The 18,531-nt window shown below is 41.5% G+C and overlaps 1 protein-coding gene across 1 annotated transcript in view; it reads left to right on the top strand.

Moving 5' to 3' along the window:
* RYR3 (ryanodine receptor 3) overlaps positions 1-18,531 on the top strand; it is a 558,656-nt gene that overhangs the window by 231,785 nt on the left and 308,340 nt on the right. Inside the window, exons 4-5 of the mRNA XM_015473104.3 lie at positions 14,217-14,291; positions 16,537-16,615. Of these exons, the coding sequence (XP_015328590.2) occupies positions 14,217-14,291; positions 16,537-16,615 (154 nt within the window). The remainder of the gene's footprint in view (positions 1-14,216; positions 14,292-16,536; positions 16,616-18,531) is intronic.

Raw genomic sequence — 18,531 nt, 5'->3', positions numbered from 1 at the left:
CAGCTAAATCATTGTTTGCAGTGTTCTTTTCTGTACCAAATCATCACATCACACTCCCACTGGGAAATGATTGATTGATGTTTCTCCAACCATTAAAGGAGTCAGATATTAGCACAAGTGTGATTTAGTTTTGCCTATTTTGGTATAAGTTGTTTCAAATTGTAAACCATGCTTGACATTTCTGAGCCATTCACTGTCTTCCTCCTCCTCTTCTCACAGGTTCAGTTCAGTTCAGTTCAGTCGCTCAGTCATGTCTTGACTCTGCAACCCCACAAACTGCAGCACGCCAGACCTCCCTGTCCATCACCAGTTCCCAGAGCCTACCAAAACTCATGTCCATTGAGTCCATTGAGTGATGCCATCCAACCATCTCATCCTCTGTCATCCCCTTCTCCTCCTGCCTTCAGTCTTTGGTTGGTCATAACTATCCTTCCAAGGAGTAAGCGTCTTTTAATTTCATGGCTGCAGTCACCATCTGTAGTGATTTTGGAGCCCAGACAAATAAAGTCAGCCACTGTTTCCACTGTTTCCTCATCTGTTTGCCATGAAGTGATGGGATCAGATGCCATGATCTTCGTTTTCTGAATGTTGAGCTTTAAGCCAACTTTTTCACTCTCTTCTTTCACTTTCATCATGAGGCTCTTTAGTTCTTCTTCACTTTCTGCCATAAGGGTGGTGTCGTCTGCGTATCTGAGGTTATTGGTATTTCTCCTGGCAATCTTGATTCCAGCCTGTGGTTCCTCCAGCCCAGTGTTTCTCATGATGTACTTTAAATATAAGTTAAATAAGCAGGGTGACAATATACAGCCTTGATGTACTCCTTTTCCTCTTTGGAACCAGTCTGTTGTTCAATGTCCAGTTGCTTCCTGACCTGCATACAGGTTTCTCAAGAGGCAGGTCATGTGGTTTGGTATTCCCATCTCTTTCAGAATTTTCCACAGTTGATTGTGATCCACCCAGTCAAAGGCTTTGGCATAGTCAATAAAGCAGAAATAGATTTTTTCCTGGAACTCTCTTGCTTTTTTGATGATCCAGTGGATGTTGGCAATTTGATCTCTGGTTCCTCTGCCTTTCCTAAAACCAGCTTGAACATCTGGAAGTTCACGGTTCACATATTGCTGAAGCCTGACTTGGAGAATTTTGAGCATTACTTTACTAGCGTGTGAGATGAGTGCAATTGTGTGGTAGTTTGAGCATTCTTTGGCATTGCCTTTCTTTGGGATTGGAGTGAAAACTGACCTTTTCCAGTCTTGTGGCCACTGCTGAGTTTCCCAAATTTGCTGGCATATTGAGTGCAGCACTTTCACAGCATCGTCTTTCAGGATTTGAAATAGCTCAACTGGGATTCCTTCACCTCCACTAGCTTTGTTCGAAGTAATGCTTTCTAAGGCCCACTTGACTTCACATTCCAGGACTTCTGGCTCTAGGTGGGTGATCACACCATCGTGATTATCTGGGTCATGAAGATTTTTTTCATACACTTTTCTGTGTATTCTTGCCACCTCTAATCTCTTCTGCTTCTGTCAGGTCCATACCATTTCTGTCCTTTATAGAGCCCATCTTTGCATGAAATGTTCCCTTGGTATCTCTTATTTTCTTGACGACATCTCTAGTCTTTTCCACTTCTCACAGGTAGAAGGTACTAATTTTAATGTGCCTTTCTCCTCTTGCCTGGAAAGCTTTGCTGTGGTTTCTTGCGGCTCTAGTTGGTTTTACTGTCAGTCCCAATCGGTTATCCTATCAATGTCCATGTGATGAATTTACTCTCTGTACAAAGGGGAGAAAATAGTTCAGGTAGTGCTTCCTCTATCCAGGGCCTGGCTTCTATTCACAGGCCAGAAGAAGAGACTTTTTCCCTCAAAAAATTTTTTTATTTTTCTTTTTGACAGAAGAATTAGTTGGTAGCAAGAACACTTAGAATTAAGCTAGGCTTTTGAAAGCAGCCATGTGAATCACACTGCCCAAGTGTTAGATGTTTCAGAACAACTCTAAGAGACATTATAGATGTATGGAGGAAAGTGGAGTGTTATCAGTGAGAATGCAGAAGGGCCAGGAACACAGAAACCAGAGTGAGAATAGAAGATTGGAAGTGACTGAGTAGGGATGGGGTGACCAAGTAGTGAGAGAAGAAAAGTAAAAGTCGCTCCCCCTCATCTGTTCTGTTTTTTTGCCCTTAACTTCATCTCTTCCCAGGCCTTATAAAATCCAGACTGGTGGGAGAGGGAAGGCCAGATTGCAGGTAACACAGCTCAGGAAGGGTCTAGCTGGTCTTAGATCCATGACGATGGGTGTAGAGACCTAGAAGTCATGGGCCTGGACTCTTTTTAAACCAAGTCTAAATTGTCTAGAGCCCTCTCCACACAGGTTTTGCAGCAGTTATCTGTGTCTTTCCACCTGTCACAAACATGGCAGCAGAGCTAAGAGACTGAGAGTTTTAGCTGAACATGAGTCCTCGAGCTTTCAGGGACCACGGGCAGCAGCCATGTTTGTTCTTTGCTTTGGTAGGATTCTGGAGAAATGCTAAAAGAAAAATCAGCTGCTGGTCCAGAATGAGGCTTCTGAGAACAGAGAGGTACTTGCTGACTGTAAGCATCATATAGAGTACTTATATGAAGGGCCCACTGTGGCTGGGAAGGTCTCAGAAGGTGGTGGCTCTTAAGCCTGGCTATGTCTTAGAATTATCTAGGATTCCTAGGACTCATCAAAGATCTATCAAATAAGAGTCTTAGGAAAATAGCCCTGCCTTTGGGGTGTTTTTTTTTTTTCTTTATTTTCATTTTGAAAGCCCTACTAATGATTCTGATGGATATCTGGGATTGAGGTGCAATTCTGTATGATCAACCCATGAGAGGTTCTGAAGACCCATTGCCTCTGAACAGTGTGTGGTCCACAGACACATAGGAAGTACTAGGAGCACCTGTTCTATCCATCCACTGGCTCGAACATACACACAGAACTCTGAGAATCAGCTCCTCTACCTAAGGCCACTTCATATCCTTCAAGGAAAGATCAGGCTTTTGTGTGTTGTTTTTCTTGGAAGTGTAAAGTTGGCCCTAGGCTTATTTTGTGGATGTAGAAAGAACAGGATGGAGAAGGCAATGGCACCCCATTCCAGTACTCTTGCCTGGAAAATCCCATGGATGGAGGAGCCTGGTGGGCTGCAGTCCATGGGGTCACTAAGAGTTGGATACCACTGAGCAACTTCACTTTCACTTTTCACTTTCATGCATTGGAGAAGGAAATGGCAACCCACTCCAGTGTTCTTGCCTGGAGAATCCCAGGGACAGGGGAGCCTGGTGGGCTGCCGTCTGTGGGGTCGCAGCGACTTAGCAGCAGCAGCAGCAGCAGAGAGAGCAGGATACATTTATCTCTATGCAGCAAGAACATAATTGGGAATAGTGCAAGGGAGTTGGAGGGATAAAGGAAAAAGAAGTGGTGTTGATAAAAGAGAGAGAGAGAGAAATAGGTTAAAGAGTGCAGGGGAGAAGGAGGACCAAATAACAGAATATACTAAAGTTCATTTTCTTCCTCATAGCTCATATGAATAGAGGTATTTGCACACAGTAGGACTCAATAGTGGTTTTGTAATAAAAACTGACCCCTATTTTGTTAATTCCCAGGGTGAATGGTGATTTTTCTTTCCCCTAGAGACATAGTAGATTAAAGATAGTATTTGATTTTTCATGTCAAGGTAATCTGACCTTTTAGATTTTTGTTGGAAATATTTGTTATTCATTAGCTTGGGTGAAAGGAAATGGTTGAGCACAGTTTTTGGTGCCGCTGGTCTATAATTTCATCAGAGGCCTGATGGATGATGAGGATGTGTGGTTCATATAAAAACTAGAGCAGTGACTGGAAAACAGATCTGGCTGACAGGGGCCTTTCATGTAAAGAATGGACTTGGCAATGTCAGGTTCTTACAAATCTGTTAGTGAGCTATAGGAGAAAGGGGGAAAATTAATTCAGAGAAGAAAATAATTGCTTCACCTCTTTCAAGCTATCCTTGTCATCAGCCTAAATGTCATTAATACCCTGACAAATATCTCCTGTCAATTTGCTTCTTTATAAGATACCATAATAGAAAATAAGTTCAAGCTGCCACCCTGGCTGTCACGTGTCTACCTTCTAAGAAAAGCACCGATTCATCTAGAATGACCCCATGCTCAATTTGGAGGCAATCCCATGTCCACCTTTATTCCCCCTCAATGAAGAATGCTTATCCTCCTGTTTCACAATCAGCATTTGTAAAATCACAGCCCAAGTGGGAATCTCCAGAAGTCATTTAATTATTTCCTCACATGTCATGGGTCGGGAAAGAGAGGCGAGAACACGATTGCATGTGTCCACCAGTCTCAAAGAGCCAGGACCCTTATTTTTAACGACTTGAAAGGCAGAAGATTCCTCAGTTGCCTTTAGTCATGAGTACAGGGCCCACATCTGCACCATCCACAGGTTCTTCCTTCTCATGACTTGAAGTACTCACAGGAAATTGTGAACTCGGGGTCATCACAGCAGCTCCTCTGCGATCCCTAAGTTATCTGAGCCATCTCTCAGATTTTCCTTACCCCTTCAGCCAGATCTGTGCAAAAGAGAAGCCCTGTAAGCACTTGCCTGAAAGAAAACATCTTCTTGCTGTGCAGCTTCTTGTTACTGATGATGCTTAAGACCCAGAACTTACACTTCCGCACATCAGGTTCCGGCCTTTCATCCTTTTGTCCTGAACTGTTCCCATGTGGCAATGAAATTAATGACTTGAACAAAAATGAGTGTCAAAATCCTCCTCACTGAGGAAGAATAATTCCAGGTGCATCCATGAGGGAAGGTTGGCTGAATTCAGTGAATTGTAAAATATCATTTGGCATTTTTGGTACAAACTATGGTATATTTGGCATTCAGTGCTCAGTCGGGGGATGGATTATTGAGGTTTTGCTTGTGTTTTCTCTATTTAAGAAGTGAAAGAAATTAATGATGCTGACCTGTCTTTGTGCACAGCTTTTGGAGCATCCTTTCCTTGGGCTCTGGGATATGCAGTGGTGGAGAGGAGGCAGCCCTGAGGGGGTGCGAGGTGGGGCTCCTTGGAGTCACAGTCCCCCTGCTGACCTTGCAGGGAGAACACGGCCACAGACAGAGCAAAGGCTGCCATAGGCCCTCTGCAAACCAGTTTCAGCCTTTTCTCTTTGGAATCTTGTTGTGCCTGCAGCCTGTGAACCGTGGGCCTGTCTTGTCATTAAGGCAACTGGGGAGATGATCATGATCACTGAACTTGGGAAAGAGGGAGATGCTGCACGTCCTCCTCTTTTCTGAACTTCATCAAAATTCTGTTGCATGATTTCAGTTTTTAACAATATCCCTAGAGGCCCACAAAGGATGCCAAGAATGTGGCCTCCTTTCATGTGTTTTTATCTTAGGGGCCTGCACTTTCCTGGTTGAGTTGGCCCAGACTCGCTTAGAAGGTTTCTTACAGGGGAAACCTCATTAGGGGACTCTGTCCTGATGCTGTTGCTTTCTCAATGGCCAATGTCTCAGAAATCTTTGACTAAGAGTTTTAGATCCAGGTTAATTATCTTTTTACAAGTGGAAAATCAAGGTGTCAAATTAAGAGAATGATACCTTAGACTTTTTAGAATGTCTTTGTATCGTGAAATAGGGACCCAAAAGCTGGACTTGGCAATTACCTAGCTGAAGAATAGAGTATCGGATCCAGAAAAAGTGGTGAAGAAAAGGATTTAGTGTCCTGCATTGGGTTTTTCAGGATTTCACATATAGTGAGGGAATGAGGATGACTAGGATGTGCTTATAGAATTGCTCTTGGCATATTCCCTGGCTCTGACTCCAAATCACAAGTCAAACTAATCTGACCTTCTGACCTCGGCTCTTTCTAAAGTCCAGTATACTACTTTGCTGCTGCTGCTGCTGCTGCTGCTGCTAAGTCACTTCAGTCATGTCCGACTCTGTGCGACCCCATAGACAGCAGCCCACCAGGCTCCCTAACTGTCATTAAAAATGGAAAACTGTCTCTGTTACCAGCAGTTTCCAGTCTAAGACCTGTTTGGAAAATGCCCCATTAGTTCCTTTGGTGCCATTTGAGCTGGCAGTTCCCATCTGTCCCTGATTATGCAGTTCTGTCAACCTCTCCTAGAAAAGTAGGGTGCTTAAGTGGAGTCTTGGGAATTTAGCCAGAGGGGCATGATGGCTTGTAGCAGTTGGGGAAGGTGGTCCTAGAATCTGATGGCTGGTTGAGGCAGCGTTGGAAGCATAGAATAGTGTAGAAACCAAAGTCTCTAGGAGCAAGGATGGAGAAAGAAATGGCAACCCGCTCCAGCATTCTTGCCTGGGAAATCCAGTGGACAGAGGCACCTACAGTCCGTGGTGAGCTATAGTTCATGGGGTCGAAGAGTTGGACACAACTTAGCAACTAAAGAGCAAAAGGAACAAGGATGGAATCCAAGGTGAAGGGTCCACTAAGGGCTATCAGAAGAGCCAGTGTGTTTGAGATCCAAGCAAGAGTGACTCCCTGGGCAAGAAATGTCCCCTGTGGAGTCTGGGCTAAGCCTGAGGGAACTCAGAGGAGAACAGAGGTGTCTGGGATAAAGCCTGCCTTTCTGATCTTTCCATCCAACATCAGGGTAGGGCTAGACCATGGAATCAGTGCCTAATTGCTAGCATGCTAAGTATGCTTTGCCAGCCACCATTCAGGCAGGTAAAGTCATTTACAGAGAATCCTGGCAAATTAATCAAACCTCAAGGAACTGAAGTTTTAAGAAAGACAGAACACTTTCATAGCCCTCTTTTCCTTAAAAATACATGCAATACAGTGCTGCCCCCCATGCACACACACTCATTACTGAAATGACCTTTTAGTAGTGGTGCTAAAGAAGAATTTGGAAAAGCAAAGTCCAGTGGTTCTGCACCCAGTCAGATGGCTGTTTCATTTTTATAGGTTTCCTTATCATTCTTACATATATACTAATAGTGGAAGGCATATTGCGCTCTGCCTTTTCCACAGTGGTCTATCAAAACCATCTTCTGTGTTTCTAGGCACCTCTGTAAATTGTCTTCTTTAATAGCTGCAGGATAGAACAGCCTGAAGAAGCCCCGTGTTTTACTTGACAATATTTTTCTTCTGGATATTCAGGTCCTTTCCAGGTTTTTTGCTTGTTCCACGATGATGCTTTTTTCACAACAGTACCCATACTGTTTGGCTTTTTTAAAAAATTACTCCCAGAAGTAGGATTACTACAGCAAAGGTTTTTCATTTCTTTATGCCTCTTTTTTTATATCACCAGATTGCTTTGCAAAAGAGTTGTACTCGGTGCCACCTTGTACGGAGTAGCACCAGCTAAATTATAGCTCTGATGGCATTCACACTTTTGCTCCATTTTTGACAATATAGTTGATAAAACATGATACATCAAAGTTGCTTTAATTGTCTTTCCTTTCATTACTAGAAGGAAGAAAATCTCTGCCATATGTTTTAATTTTATGCCTGATATGAATCATTTATTCATATCCTTTGCCCGCTTCTTTATTTGATGCTTTTCCCCCTACATTTCAATGAGATGTTCATCCTTTTGTCAACGTGATAACAAAGAGTTTCTCTACTGTATTAAATGTTGATACTTCCATTGTTCTGAAGTTTAGTAATCTTGGTAAAATCCTGTCTTTTATTTCCTGTGAGTTTATCTGTTGCTTCAGAGCATGGAGAAGCATTAGGTCTATAAAAGAATGTGGGCTGTTTATTACATGCTAGTTGTCATAGAATTTAATTTTAAAATGAATTATTTAACTGTTACCCACCCAGAATCTATCTTTTACATTTCCTGTGGATCTTACTGAACACTTTTCTGTTTTGCTATCCACATATCAAAGGGACATTTACTTAATAATCGTGTCTTCCCCTCATTGTACTAAAAAAATCTGCTTTATCATGTGCAGCATTTCAGATTTGTTTATGGACTATTTGTATTGTATTACATTCTTCTTTTGAACCATTACCAGAATCAATGAATTAATTTTGCTTCTTGACATTTCCTAAAACGTGGTTCCTTTTTAGAATAAAACTTTCTTACTGTTTATGTTTGCAGATTAATTTTATAGTGATTTTGTTGAATTCCAAAATACCCTACCTGAATTTTCATTAAAACTACATTGAATCTGTAAGTTCAGTTTAGGAGACTGAGCATTAGCAAACACTAGTATTCTCATTCTATGGGCACCCCACTGCAGTACTCTTGCCTGGAAAATCCCATGGATGGAGGAGCCTGGTAGGCTGCAGTCCATGGGGTCGCTAAGAGTCGGGCACGACTGAGCGACTTCACTTTCCCTTTTCACTTTCATGCATTGGAGAAGGAAATGGCAACCCACTCCAGTGTTCTTGCCTGGAGAATCCCAGGGACAGGGTAGCCTGGTGGGCTGCTGTCTATGGGGTTGCACAGAGTCAGACATGACTGAAGCAATTTGGCAGCAGCAATAGCAACGAAGTACACCTTTGCATTTCACCAAATCAGTTTTTATTTTATAGAGCAAAAGTTTGTGGCTTCATTTTGAGTGTTTAACTAAACATTTAGGTAAATTCCTTAAAATTTTAATGTCTTGTACCAATGGTGAATATAAACTTTTGCTGTGTTTTCTAACTGAACATATTAGGTTCCTTTTGCTTCTGCTGCTAGGTGGTTACTAGTTTTTTGGGTTTTGGTTTTTTTTTTTTTTTTCACTTTTATGGCATCATGGTTACTTAGTTGTCACCTGTGTCAGAGGAAACCTCCTGGGTGATGTAAAAGGCCCCCATGTGTTCAGGAAATGTTGCTCTGTGACCTTCTAGCAAGGCCTCTTTCTTTCTTTGATGGCCTAAAAGAATGGGGGTGGGTAGGGGGAGGAAGGAAGGTGGAAGTACATACATCCCTACCCAGGAAGTAATGTCATGCCTTGCCAGCCCTCCAGGAAGTATGCCCCAAAGCTTTCACAGCTTATGTTGGATCAAGGAGTCTCTCCAAATCCTAGGACCCCCTAAAGTGGAGTCTGGGGTTCCAGATTATAAAAGAAGGTGGTTTAGAGATCTGATAGTCTTGAAACATGTATGGCTGGAGAGAAACAGAGTTACCCTCCCCTTTATTGCCATATCAGATTTATCTTACTGGGTGACAGTGTCCTCTGGGAACCACCAAAAGAAATGTCAGTGACAGAATCACTTTTGCAATTACAGATGAGATGATTGAATTAATGATCTAATGGAACATTTTACCGTAGGACATGGCATCAGGGCACTTTTGCTGGCTTCTCCCCTTGCTCCACTCCAGTCAAATGAGATGGTACCACTTATTCTCATTCTGCCAATGATGACAGCCAAGGTCACTCCGAGCCTAGACAGAACTGCCATCCCAATAAAGTCTCACTAACTTGAGGTCTGGATCCCCCTTATGAACAGACCCAAGAAGTCTATGTGACACATCATTGCTTTCCTGGGATGTTATCCAGAATTAGTGTCAAATAATGTAAAGAGTTGGTAGAATTTGTAGTTAGACTCAAGTTCAAATCCAAATTCATTGCTCACAAGCTGACCATAAGAGAGTTTCTCTTTTCCCATCTGTGTAAAGGAGGCAAAAGGACCACTTCATCCAGTTATTATTCATTCATTCAGGAAATATGAATATGAAAATGACATTAAGTGCTTGTTTGCCAGGCACTTATAAGTCATATAGATGTGACAGAGAACATACCAAAGACTCATGGAGCTTATGTCCTCGGGGGAGAGAGGGAAGAGAGATACATATCAAAAATAATATATAAGCTAATAAATGCCATGAGAAATAATTTTAAAAAAAAATGTTATCCAGTAAGGGGGATTGTCTTTTAGGAAGGATGAACAGAGAAGGCTTCACTAATGAGATATCTGAGCACAGAGATGGATCAGAATGGGAATGAGCCCTGAGAATGTTGAAGGAAGAGCATTTCAGACAGAGGGAAGTGCATGTGCAAAGGCCCTGCAGGAGGCATTTGCGAGTCTGAAGAATAGAGTAAGGGCCATGTGGCTGGAGCAGAGTGGGTGGTGGAGACCCTCCTCCTGGCAGGTGACGAGGTCAGATAGGTGGAGGGGACCACATCAAGTAGGGCAGGGATCACAACAGCAGGTCAGGTCTAGCCTATGCTTGTTTATATACAGCCCTCTAGGTAAGAAGAGCTTTTAATTCATGAAAAAGTTGTTTCAAAAAGAAGACTATATTACATGTGTCCTGCAACGCTCCAGTTACTTACTGTCTCATCTTTTATAGAGAATATTTTGACAGTTCCTGATGCGCAGCCTTAGAAGCCACAGTGTGAAAGGAAATCATGAGGGGAGGGTTGAGTAAGAAAGTAATGTGAGGTGATTGACAGTCTTAAAAAGGCAGCTGTGACTGCTGTGTTAGCTCAGACTGTAACCAGAGAGGGTGCAGCGGGGAACGCAGTTAAGAGGCCATCGTTATAGCCGGGGTGAGACGGAGCAGTAGGAGGGAGCAGACTGAAAGCACAGGGGCGCTGGGTAGTAGGTGGATGGAGAATATATTTTGAAAGCGGCACCAAATGTGCTTTGGATGGACTGTGGCATGTGAGAGAAAGGGAGAAGTAAGGGATGATTCTAAGATTTTACAGCCTATATCCTCTCTTTAGGTTGGCTTGGAAACTGAACAAGAGAGTCATCTTTTCTGTCCTTAGGGTTTGATGCCTCCAGTTCTTTTACCATTTTGCAGTCAGGGTTACCTTCCTAAGGTACAGTTTTTATTGTTCTCCATTCCAAAGTCTCCCCCAGTGTCCCATGAGCTGTTGAACCATCAGATGTGGCTCTCCATAGTCTAACAGCCCCAAGTCATTGCCAGCTATTCCCTTTCTTCCAACCCTAACCAGTGAATTGTCTACCAGTCCCCCCATGAACTTCATAGTCTCAACCTCCAACCCTTTGCCTGTATGGGGTCCTTATTTTTTTTGTTTGTTTGTTACATTGTTAGATGTCAAGGATCCTACCAGAATATTATGGCCTACGTTTTTGATAAAGCAGCTCCTTAACACCCTCATCACCTTCCTGGTCTATTCCTATCCCAATGATGTTTGGCTTCCCCTCTTTTAACAGGGATGTCTCTCTGTAACATGGGTTTTTATGCACAAGCCTTGTCTCCTGCCAGAATACAGACAAGAAAATATTGTAATAGAGCACATGGTTAAATCCTCCCCTTTATTAAATCCCAGCTCTGCCCTTGGAACCTATATGACTGAGCAAGTTACTTTACTTCTCAAAGCCTCGGTTTGCGCTTCTGTAAAATGGAGGTAATTCCATTGTCACTTTGCAACGCTAATTAAGAAGTAAAATGAGGTGACTCGCTTACTATAGTTCTGTGCCTGCCATATGATCAGAGCTCATTTAATTGACACAGTTGTGTCTGTTCTCCTTCATGAAGCTGAGGAGCTGAGACAGTATCTTTCTATTCTTCCTGGTGCTGTGTTCCCTGATTTTGTACACTGTAGGCAAATGAATATATTATTTAAAAAATTGGGTGAAATGAGTCAGGTTTTAGACTTAACTCTGAGTTCAGTTCCCCCCACCACCACATCAAGGTGTGTGACATCTAGGTAAGGCAAGAGCCTTACCTCTGAGTTTCAAATTCTTCACATTCCGAGAGTATGAAATCACCCCTACCTTGAAAAGTTAGGAGAATAAGCTATGATGGTTGTAAAGCACCCAATGTTTCTAAAGTGTGGTTTGTGCCAAGGATAGTGTTCTCTGGAATGATGATTACCAGAGCTTCTGCAGAAAAAGCTCCTTTGCTGTACTACCACTGAAACTTGATCATTCCTTAAAGCAGTGGTCCTCAAAATGTGGCTTCTGGACCAGCAGCATCAGTCAATGCCATTTTCCCCAGAACCCTTTAGAAACGCATGTTCTCAGGCTCACCCCAGGCCTAATAAAGCAGACGCTGTGGAGTGGAGTCCAGCAGTCTGTGTATTAACAAGCTGATATTCTCAGGCACCTAAGACCCACTGCCTTAGCAGAGGGAGGAGGTGGCTTGTGATGTCCCATACAAGCCCAGTGGGGTAGTTAAGTCACTCTGCTTTTCGTTTGCATCAAAATAGAGGACATGAGGGCCAAGAATGTTGCCAGCATTGGCAGAGAAGGGGAGCACAAGCCCCTTAGTGCCACTCTGGGGGGCCAGCAACTCCTGATTCTTTACTTAACGAGTCCTCGAATTGGAGGAAAGTGTAACCCATGATAAACAATAGGAAGTATAGTTCAGTTTGAGACACAAGACTAATCTGAGAGCATAAACCCACACCATAAACCATCACAGGCTATCAATTCACTTGCAGTAGTACAACTATACAGGAAGAATACCAGTGAGACTGACGAGATATGAAAACTCTTTTAGTACGACTAATTCTAAAGTAAGCTGTTGACACATTTGTAAATACAGCAACTAAAGTTAGTTCAGATGGTTTCAAGAAATCCTAAAACATTGCAAAGAACATTTAATCTTTTCATAGTATTAAAGTCTAGAGAGCATTTAAATATCTCTACAGCTATGGAAAAAGCACAGCCACATTTATATATAGTTGCTGGCTTCTTTTTAACAAGATACCACATTTATTTTTTTCCTTTTCTGTAGGCTCATGATATGACATGAAAAATCATGTCTTTGACAGGGTGATTCTGTTAATCCAAATTTAATCTGAATAGAGTTGAAATAAAAGTACTCTGCCTTCTTTCCCCCTTATTGTCTGTGGCCCTGAAGGAGGGTCAACACAGGAGAGGAGCACCCTGAAACCAGCCCTTGGGCTGCTGCTCTGAAGCGCTGGCTAAAATACCATGCATAAGGGGTGCCCTTGGCTTATGGAAAGAAAACATTAGAATTTCTCTGTATGATTACTTTTTTTATTCTACCTTGGCTGGCCAACAGTTTTTTTTTTCTTTTTTTGCCACTTTAGTTTTTTAATGGAAGGATAATTGCTTTACAGAATTTTGTGATTTTCTTTCAATCATCAACAAGAATCAGCCATAGGTACACCCATGTCCCCTCCCTCCCAAACCTCCCTTCCATCTCCCTTTCCATGCCACCCTTCTAGATTATCACAGAGCCTCTGTTTAAGTTCCCTGAATCATACAGCAAATTCCCATTGGCTATCTATTTTATATATGGTATTGTAGGTTTCCATGTTACTCTCTCCATATTAATTTTTAATCTCAGGCTTTGAACTTTCTTTTTATGTATATTTGGGGATGGGAGCCTACATTCACATATTTTTTCCTAAAAGGAGTGTGTGATCAAAAAAGTGTGACTGCCTCTGAGGGTAAGTTCACATGACAGGGAGAGACTTGGGTAAAAGGTTGAAAATGATGGGGAAAAAAATCTAGAATCTTCTATAGATTTCAGTTTTCCGTGTTACCTGGTCACCTGTCACTGGAATACATAATGGTTTTGTCTCCTATCATGTCAATACTATTCAGATCATGGTTGTGCAAATCAAATAAAAGGAAAAGCAAGAGGCAGACACCGTGGCTTTATGTGGGGCTGTCTCTTCTTCTTGAGTCTGTCCCATTGCTCAGACTGCCACTGAGTGGACAGCCAGAGTGGTGCTGCCTGGTGGGGCAGAGAGAGGGCACCTAAATGGCCCCTTAAATAGAGGAGATATCTATTCCCCATCACTGGTTACCCTTTTAAAGACCCGGATATCGGAGCCATCACTCACTGGTGAAATGAGGGTAAATTAGACCCGTTTAAGTGAGCGAGTAGGAGGCACAGGTGCCTTAAAAAGTCCACAAGGCACAGACTGAGTATATGATATGCCTTGTCCCTCCCACCCCGTACGCTGCCTTTCTGTCACTAGGCTGTAGTTACATCACATTTGTTTCTCTCTCTCACTGAACGCTTCTGAGAAGTTTCAAAGGAAGGTAAGCAGTACCTATCTCATCCACGTGCTTTTCTGATAGAACAGCTCTGGGTTTCTGCTGATCCCGGGCAGGGGCCATTCTGGAGAAGAGGTTTGGCCCCACTCGCCCTCTCCCAAGGATGTTGCATGGCTGCGGTCAACCAGTCGCACCCCCCCGCCTGTAGGCTGGCCACTCGCTTCTAGAATGAATTCCTTGGGAGCTTCGCCATGGGTCTTTCCTCTGTAGTGTGTCCTCCAAGAATGCTTTGCCCTCAGAGTAGCCACGCCTGGCCTGTGCTGACACTTCTTGCCCTCTTTCCCCACAGGCAGCACAAGGGGGTGGCCACAGGACCCTGCTGTATGGCCATGCAATTCTCCTGCGGCACTCCTTCAGTGGCATGGTAAGCTCACCTGGATCGCTGTCACCACTCAAGGAGGCTGAGGAGGAGGGAAAGGGTGGGAAGCCAGCGAGTGTCTCAGTCAGGTTAAGAAATCAGCAGGAGCCACTCGGAATGGAAATTATAGTACATTACTGTCTTAGTAACTTACCTCACTTAGCAGTTGTACATCTGTGTTTGCTTAACGTCTGACCACCTTCCTTCCCACTCCATAAGGAAAAGGATTATGTCTTTTTTTTAAAATTTATGTAACTAAACCTAACTTGACCAAGTGTGGTGCTCTGATATACTAAATGCTTAGAAAATATTTGTTGAATGGATAATCAGATAAACCTGGAATAACTGATGACTCTCATGTATAAGGATAACCAGCATAGGTGGAAAATCAATCAAACGGGATTTTTGTGAAATTTCTCTTTTACTAGCTAAAGGAAATAGGATGCTATCTGGTCCTTCATTCCTGAATTTGAAGGTATTATGTTAATCCAGAGGCAGGAGGCAGATAAAGAGAAGAGCAGTCACAGAAAGCAGATCAAGCTATAACTATTCAGGGATCTAGAACTAGAATTAACCGAAATGAGATAACTCAGTATAACTTGAATTTTTTTTCAAGTTTTAATAAATGTAATTTTTAAAATTCAAATATTCCAGTTCTTTTGCAGGGAGTGTTAAGAGGAATATCATGACCTCAGTCAAGTATAATATGAGGCAATTCTAAGGATATTTACCCCCAGTTCCTACATGTATCATTCTCCCTTACTATCAGTGTAAGGAACATTTCTTTCTCTAATCCCAGTGGAAAACTGTTACGTTAACTCAGGACTTTATTTTCATACGTTTTACACCTGCAGCGGACACTGCAAAATTCATCTCAGAGCTTGAACTGTCAAATTGGCAGGGAGAACAGCAGCTGCTTCTTAAATAATTTATTTATTGCAGCATTTTTTTTTCCTGAACACTGGTAAGAAGTTGACCTTTTCAGCCTGAACATTCATCTGTGATAGTCCCTTGTGGCAAAGGACAAACAAAAATGACCAAATGGAAGGTTATCTGAGCAGGAGATGGGGACCATTCGAGAGTAGGGAAATTTTGCGCCCTGGCAATCTCTAGAACTGAGAGGTGATCATTTATCTTTAGGAATCTGGTGCTTATCCATAGGGTAAATAAAACCCTAGCACCTCTCTTTTTCTCCCTAAATAGAATAAATAAAAGCTCAAACAGTATACTTCTCTTGGCTTTAAAAACTCAGGCTAGCATTGTGCTACAAAGAGGAAGGTTTACATTATTCATCATTAGGTTGGTTGCCCTCTACTCCCAAGAAATCCCACTCACAGTTAACATGAACTCTATACTAGCCAGTTCCTTTTAGGAGTAGCTCTGAGAATAAAGCCCGTGAGAGATGTCTATACCATACAATGATTCTGTGTTTTCCTGTTGCAGAGAATTAGAATTATAACTCAGGAAGTTTGTGCCAAATGCGTATCTGCCTCTCAGTCCAATTCTAAGACCACTTGCTGTGGCTGTCAATAAAAGAGGCAGGGAATAGGCTGTGGACTTTTTTCCTTTATTAAGTTACCTTTGAAAATAATTTTTAAATTTTACATGCACGTGTATTTTTATAATTAGAAAAAATCAGATATTACTTGAGAAGTTTTAAAGCTAATAAAAAAACTGAAAAACAGAAAATAAAAGAAATGAGGATATTATCATGGATGTTCTCACTGTCCAAAGACAACCTGCTATCAGTTTGGTGTAATTCCCTTTAGCCTGGTTGCTGGCATTTGAACTTTGCATACGTAGCAACCATACAAGTACACTGTTTTGTTTATATTCCATACTGTTCTACACTCTTGATAAATATTCTCCATGGTAACATAATATTCCATAAAATGAAGTACCAGAGTTTATCAACCTTTCCATTATTGTTGGTCATTTATGTTCTATTCATATTCTCAGTTTAAAAGTTTCAGAGTATCTTTGAACCAAAACATATTTCATATTTCAAACTTTTTCTATTTAAACTTATTTCTCATAGTCCTATGAGTCAAATCACTGGGTCATCAGATAAGAACATCTTTGAGGTTTTAAATACATTATGAAAATATATCCCAGAAGCACTGTAGCCATGAACAATAAAGAAACCCTTTTCATAGTAGCTCAGTGTTGAAACTGAGAAGCCAGCTAATGGTGAGATGCCAAGATCCGAGAGAAGAGTATGACTTCACTAGCATCTGCTCTTATTCCACAGTATCTAACATGTTTGACCACATCAAGATCCCAGACGGATAAACTTGCCTTTGATGTAGGTCTACGGGAACATGCCACAGGTAAGTCAACACACCCTAGATCTGTTGATCAGTGGGATCTTGGGCTAGGGGGTCTTGAGAAGGAGGCTGGATGCAAATCATTTGGGATTCCACACCAACCTGGTCAAGAAATAGGTCTGATAGAACTCTGCAGAAGAATAATAATAAAGAATATTATTGGAATGCAGAATGAAAACATAGGAATGCAAAATGAAGGTGAGCACGAGGCTTTAACCACAGTCTGCCAGAGTCTCAAAGAAAAACAATTTTTAGGGGTAGATACTGAAAATAGTAGAGAAGTTATTCCACATAAAAACCAATGGTAATGAATAACCGCTTTAAAAAACAAAGCATAATGAAGGTTTACATAATAAAGTATAGTCTAGATTTTAAAAAAGTAGTTCCATTTTGTTCTGCAGCGAATCAGCTATTTTTAAAGCAGTGTTTCCCAGATGTTAGTCAATGATATCCACCTTCATAGATTTGCCATTCCTGTGCATCAACTTTATTATTAATTTATATTTTTCCTTAAATTTACTTTTGTGTTTAAAATTTTATAGACAAAACTAACATCATTGCTGTAAGTAGAAAACTGGTATTGTTTGCTGTAAAAAAGAATATAATGTAAAGAAAACCGTGTCACTCAATAATTGAAGAATGTTGGCAAATATTAGAAAAGTGTTCATGGTATACAAGTTCCAAACTGAAAACTTTCTGTTAGAACCAAAAGGTTTGAAAGTAGTAAAGGAAATTTCTTACTATATGACTCAGTGTTATTTAATCACCCTCCACCACTAGCACTATACATCATATACTATGGGAAACACTGGCTATTTTTTTTATTTTAGTTCGATCAAAAATGACAGTCAAGTGGTGGATCCTAAAAAAGATGGTAACCAGGACGATGCAGGTTTAAATGAACAACAGAAGACTAAGATAACTATCAACAAATGTTTCTAGTTAATCAAACAAGGGGCTGGCTTGCTGTAGGTTATTCCAAAGACCAGTGGAACAATGGATAGAAGTAGAAAACAGGCCCGTTTCATCTCAGTGAAGGAAATCACTTTGTAATATCTGCAGTATCCAGCAAAGGAACAGCTGGCCTCGAGATGGAAGGTGTTTCCTGTGGCTGGAAATATTCATGAGCAATCTGTCTGCCAAGGGCATTACGTATGTAATTTCTGCTCCGTTTAGAGGTTGGGCTTAAGGACCAATCAGGATTCTTGGTTGCAGACAGCAGAAACTGACTCCGTTAACTCAAGCAGAAAGAGAGTTTACTGGAAGGATGTTACATAGACTTCCTCTGAAGCTGAGCCCCAGGCTTAGAGATTGGGCAGGAAGAAAGGCCAGGGAAGAGCAAACAGCCTAGGTCACACGGCAGGAAGAGTCTCATTGGAGACAGTCTTTAATATGACATTTTCCCCCAAATAGGAGGGGAGTTCCATTGTTGGGGTCAAAGAAGGACAGTTCAGTTCAGTTCAGTCGTGTCCATGTAATTATTCTAAAACTACAGCAGTTCATAAGGAGATGGTCCAAGATTATCTGATTTTACATATGATTTAGAAAAAAAAACTTATAGTTTAACCTGTTTTAAAATTAGCCTCCAATTAAATAAATAAATTTATAATAAAATCAATTAAAAAATCTAGAGATTAACCTAGATTTAATCTGGCGGGAAGGAATCTAGAGTTTACCTGGATCTGTTATTTCTGGATCATACATAGTCATGTCCAAGAACACCTGACGTAAGCCCCCTACCTCTCCTCCTCTTCCCCTTTTTATACAGAGCAGAAGAGTGGGCCTGCCTCAGCCCACTAGGTTTGGTTTTTTGTTTGTTTGTTTGTTTTACTAAAGTCAGATTATAGTTGAATATGATCTGAGGTTGCTTTGTTTCCAGCTAAAGCGTGTTATTCTTAAAATATAATCTCCTCTAAGGT

This window comes from Bos taurus, chromosome 10 (genome assembly GCF_002263795.3).
Source record: "Bos taurus isolate L1 Dominette 01449 registration number 42190680 breed Hereford chromosome 10, ARS-UCD2.0, whole genome shotgun sequence".
NCBI classification, from domain to species: Eukaryota; Metazoa; Chordata; class Mammalia; order Artiodactyla; family Bovidae; genus Bos; species Bos taurus.
This window is presented reverse-complemented; position numbering and strand designations above follow the sequence as displayed.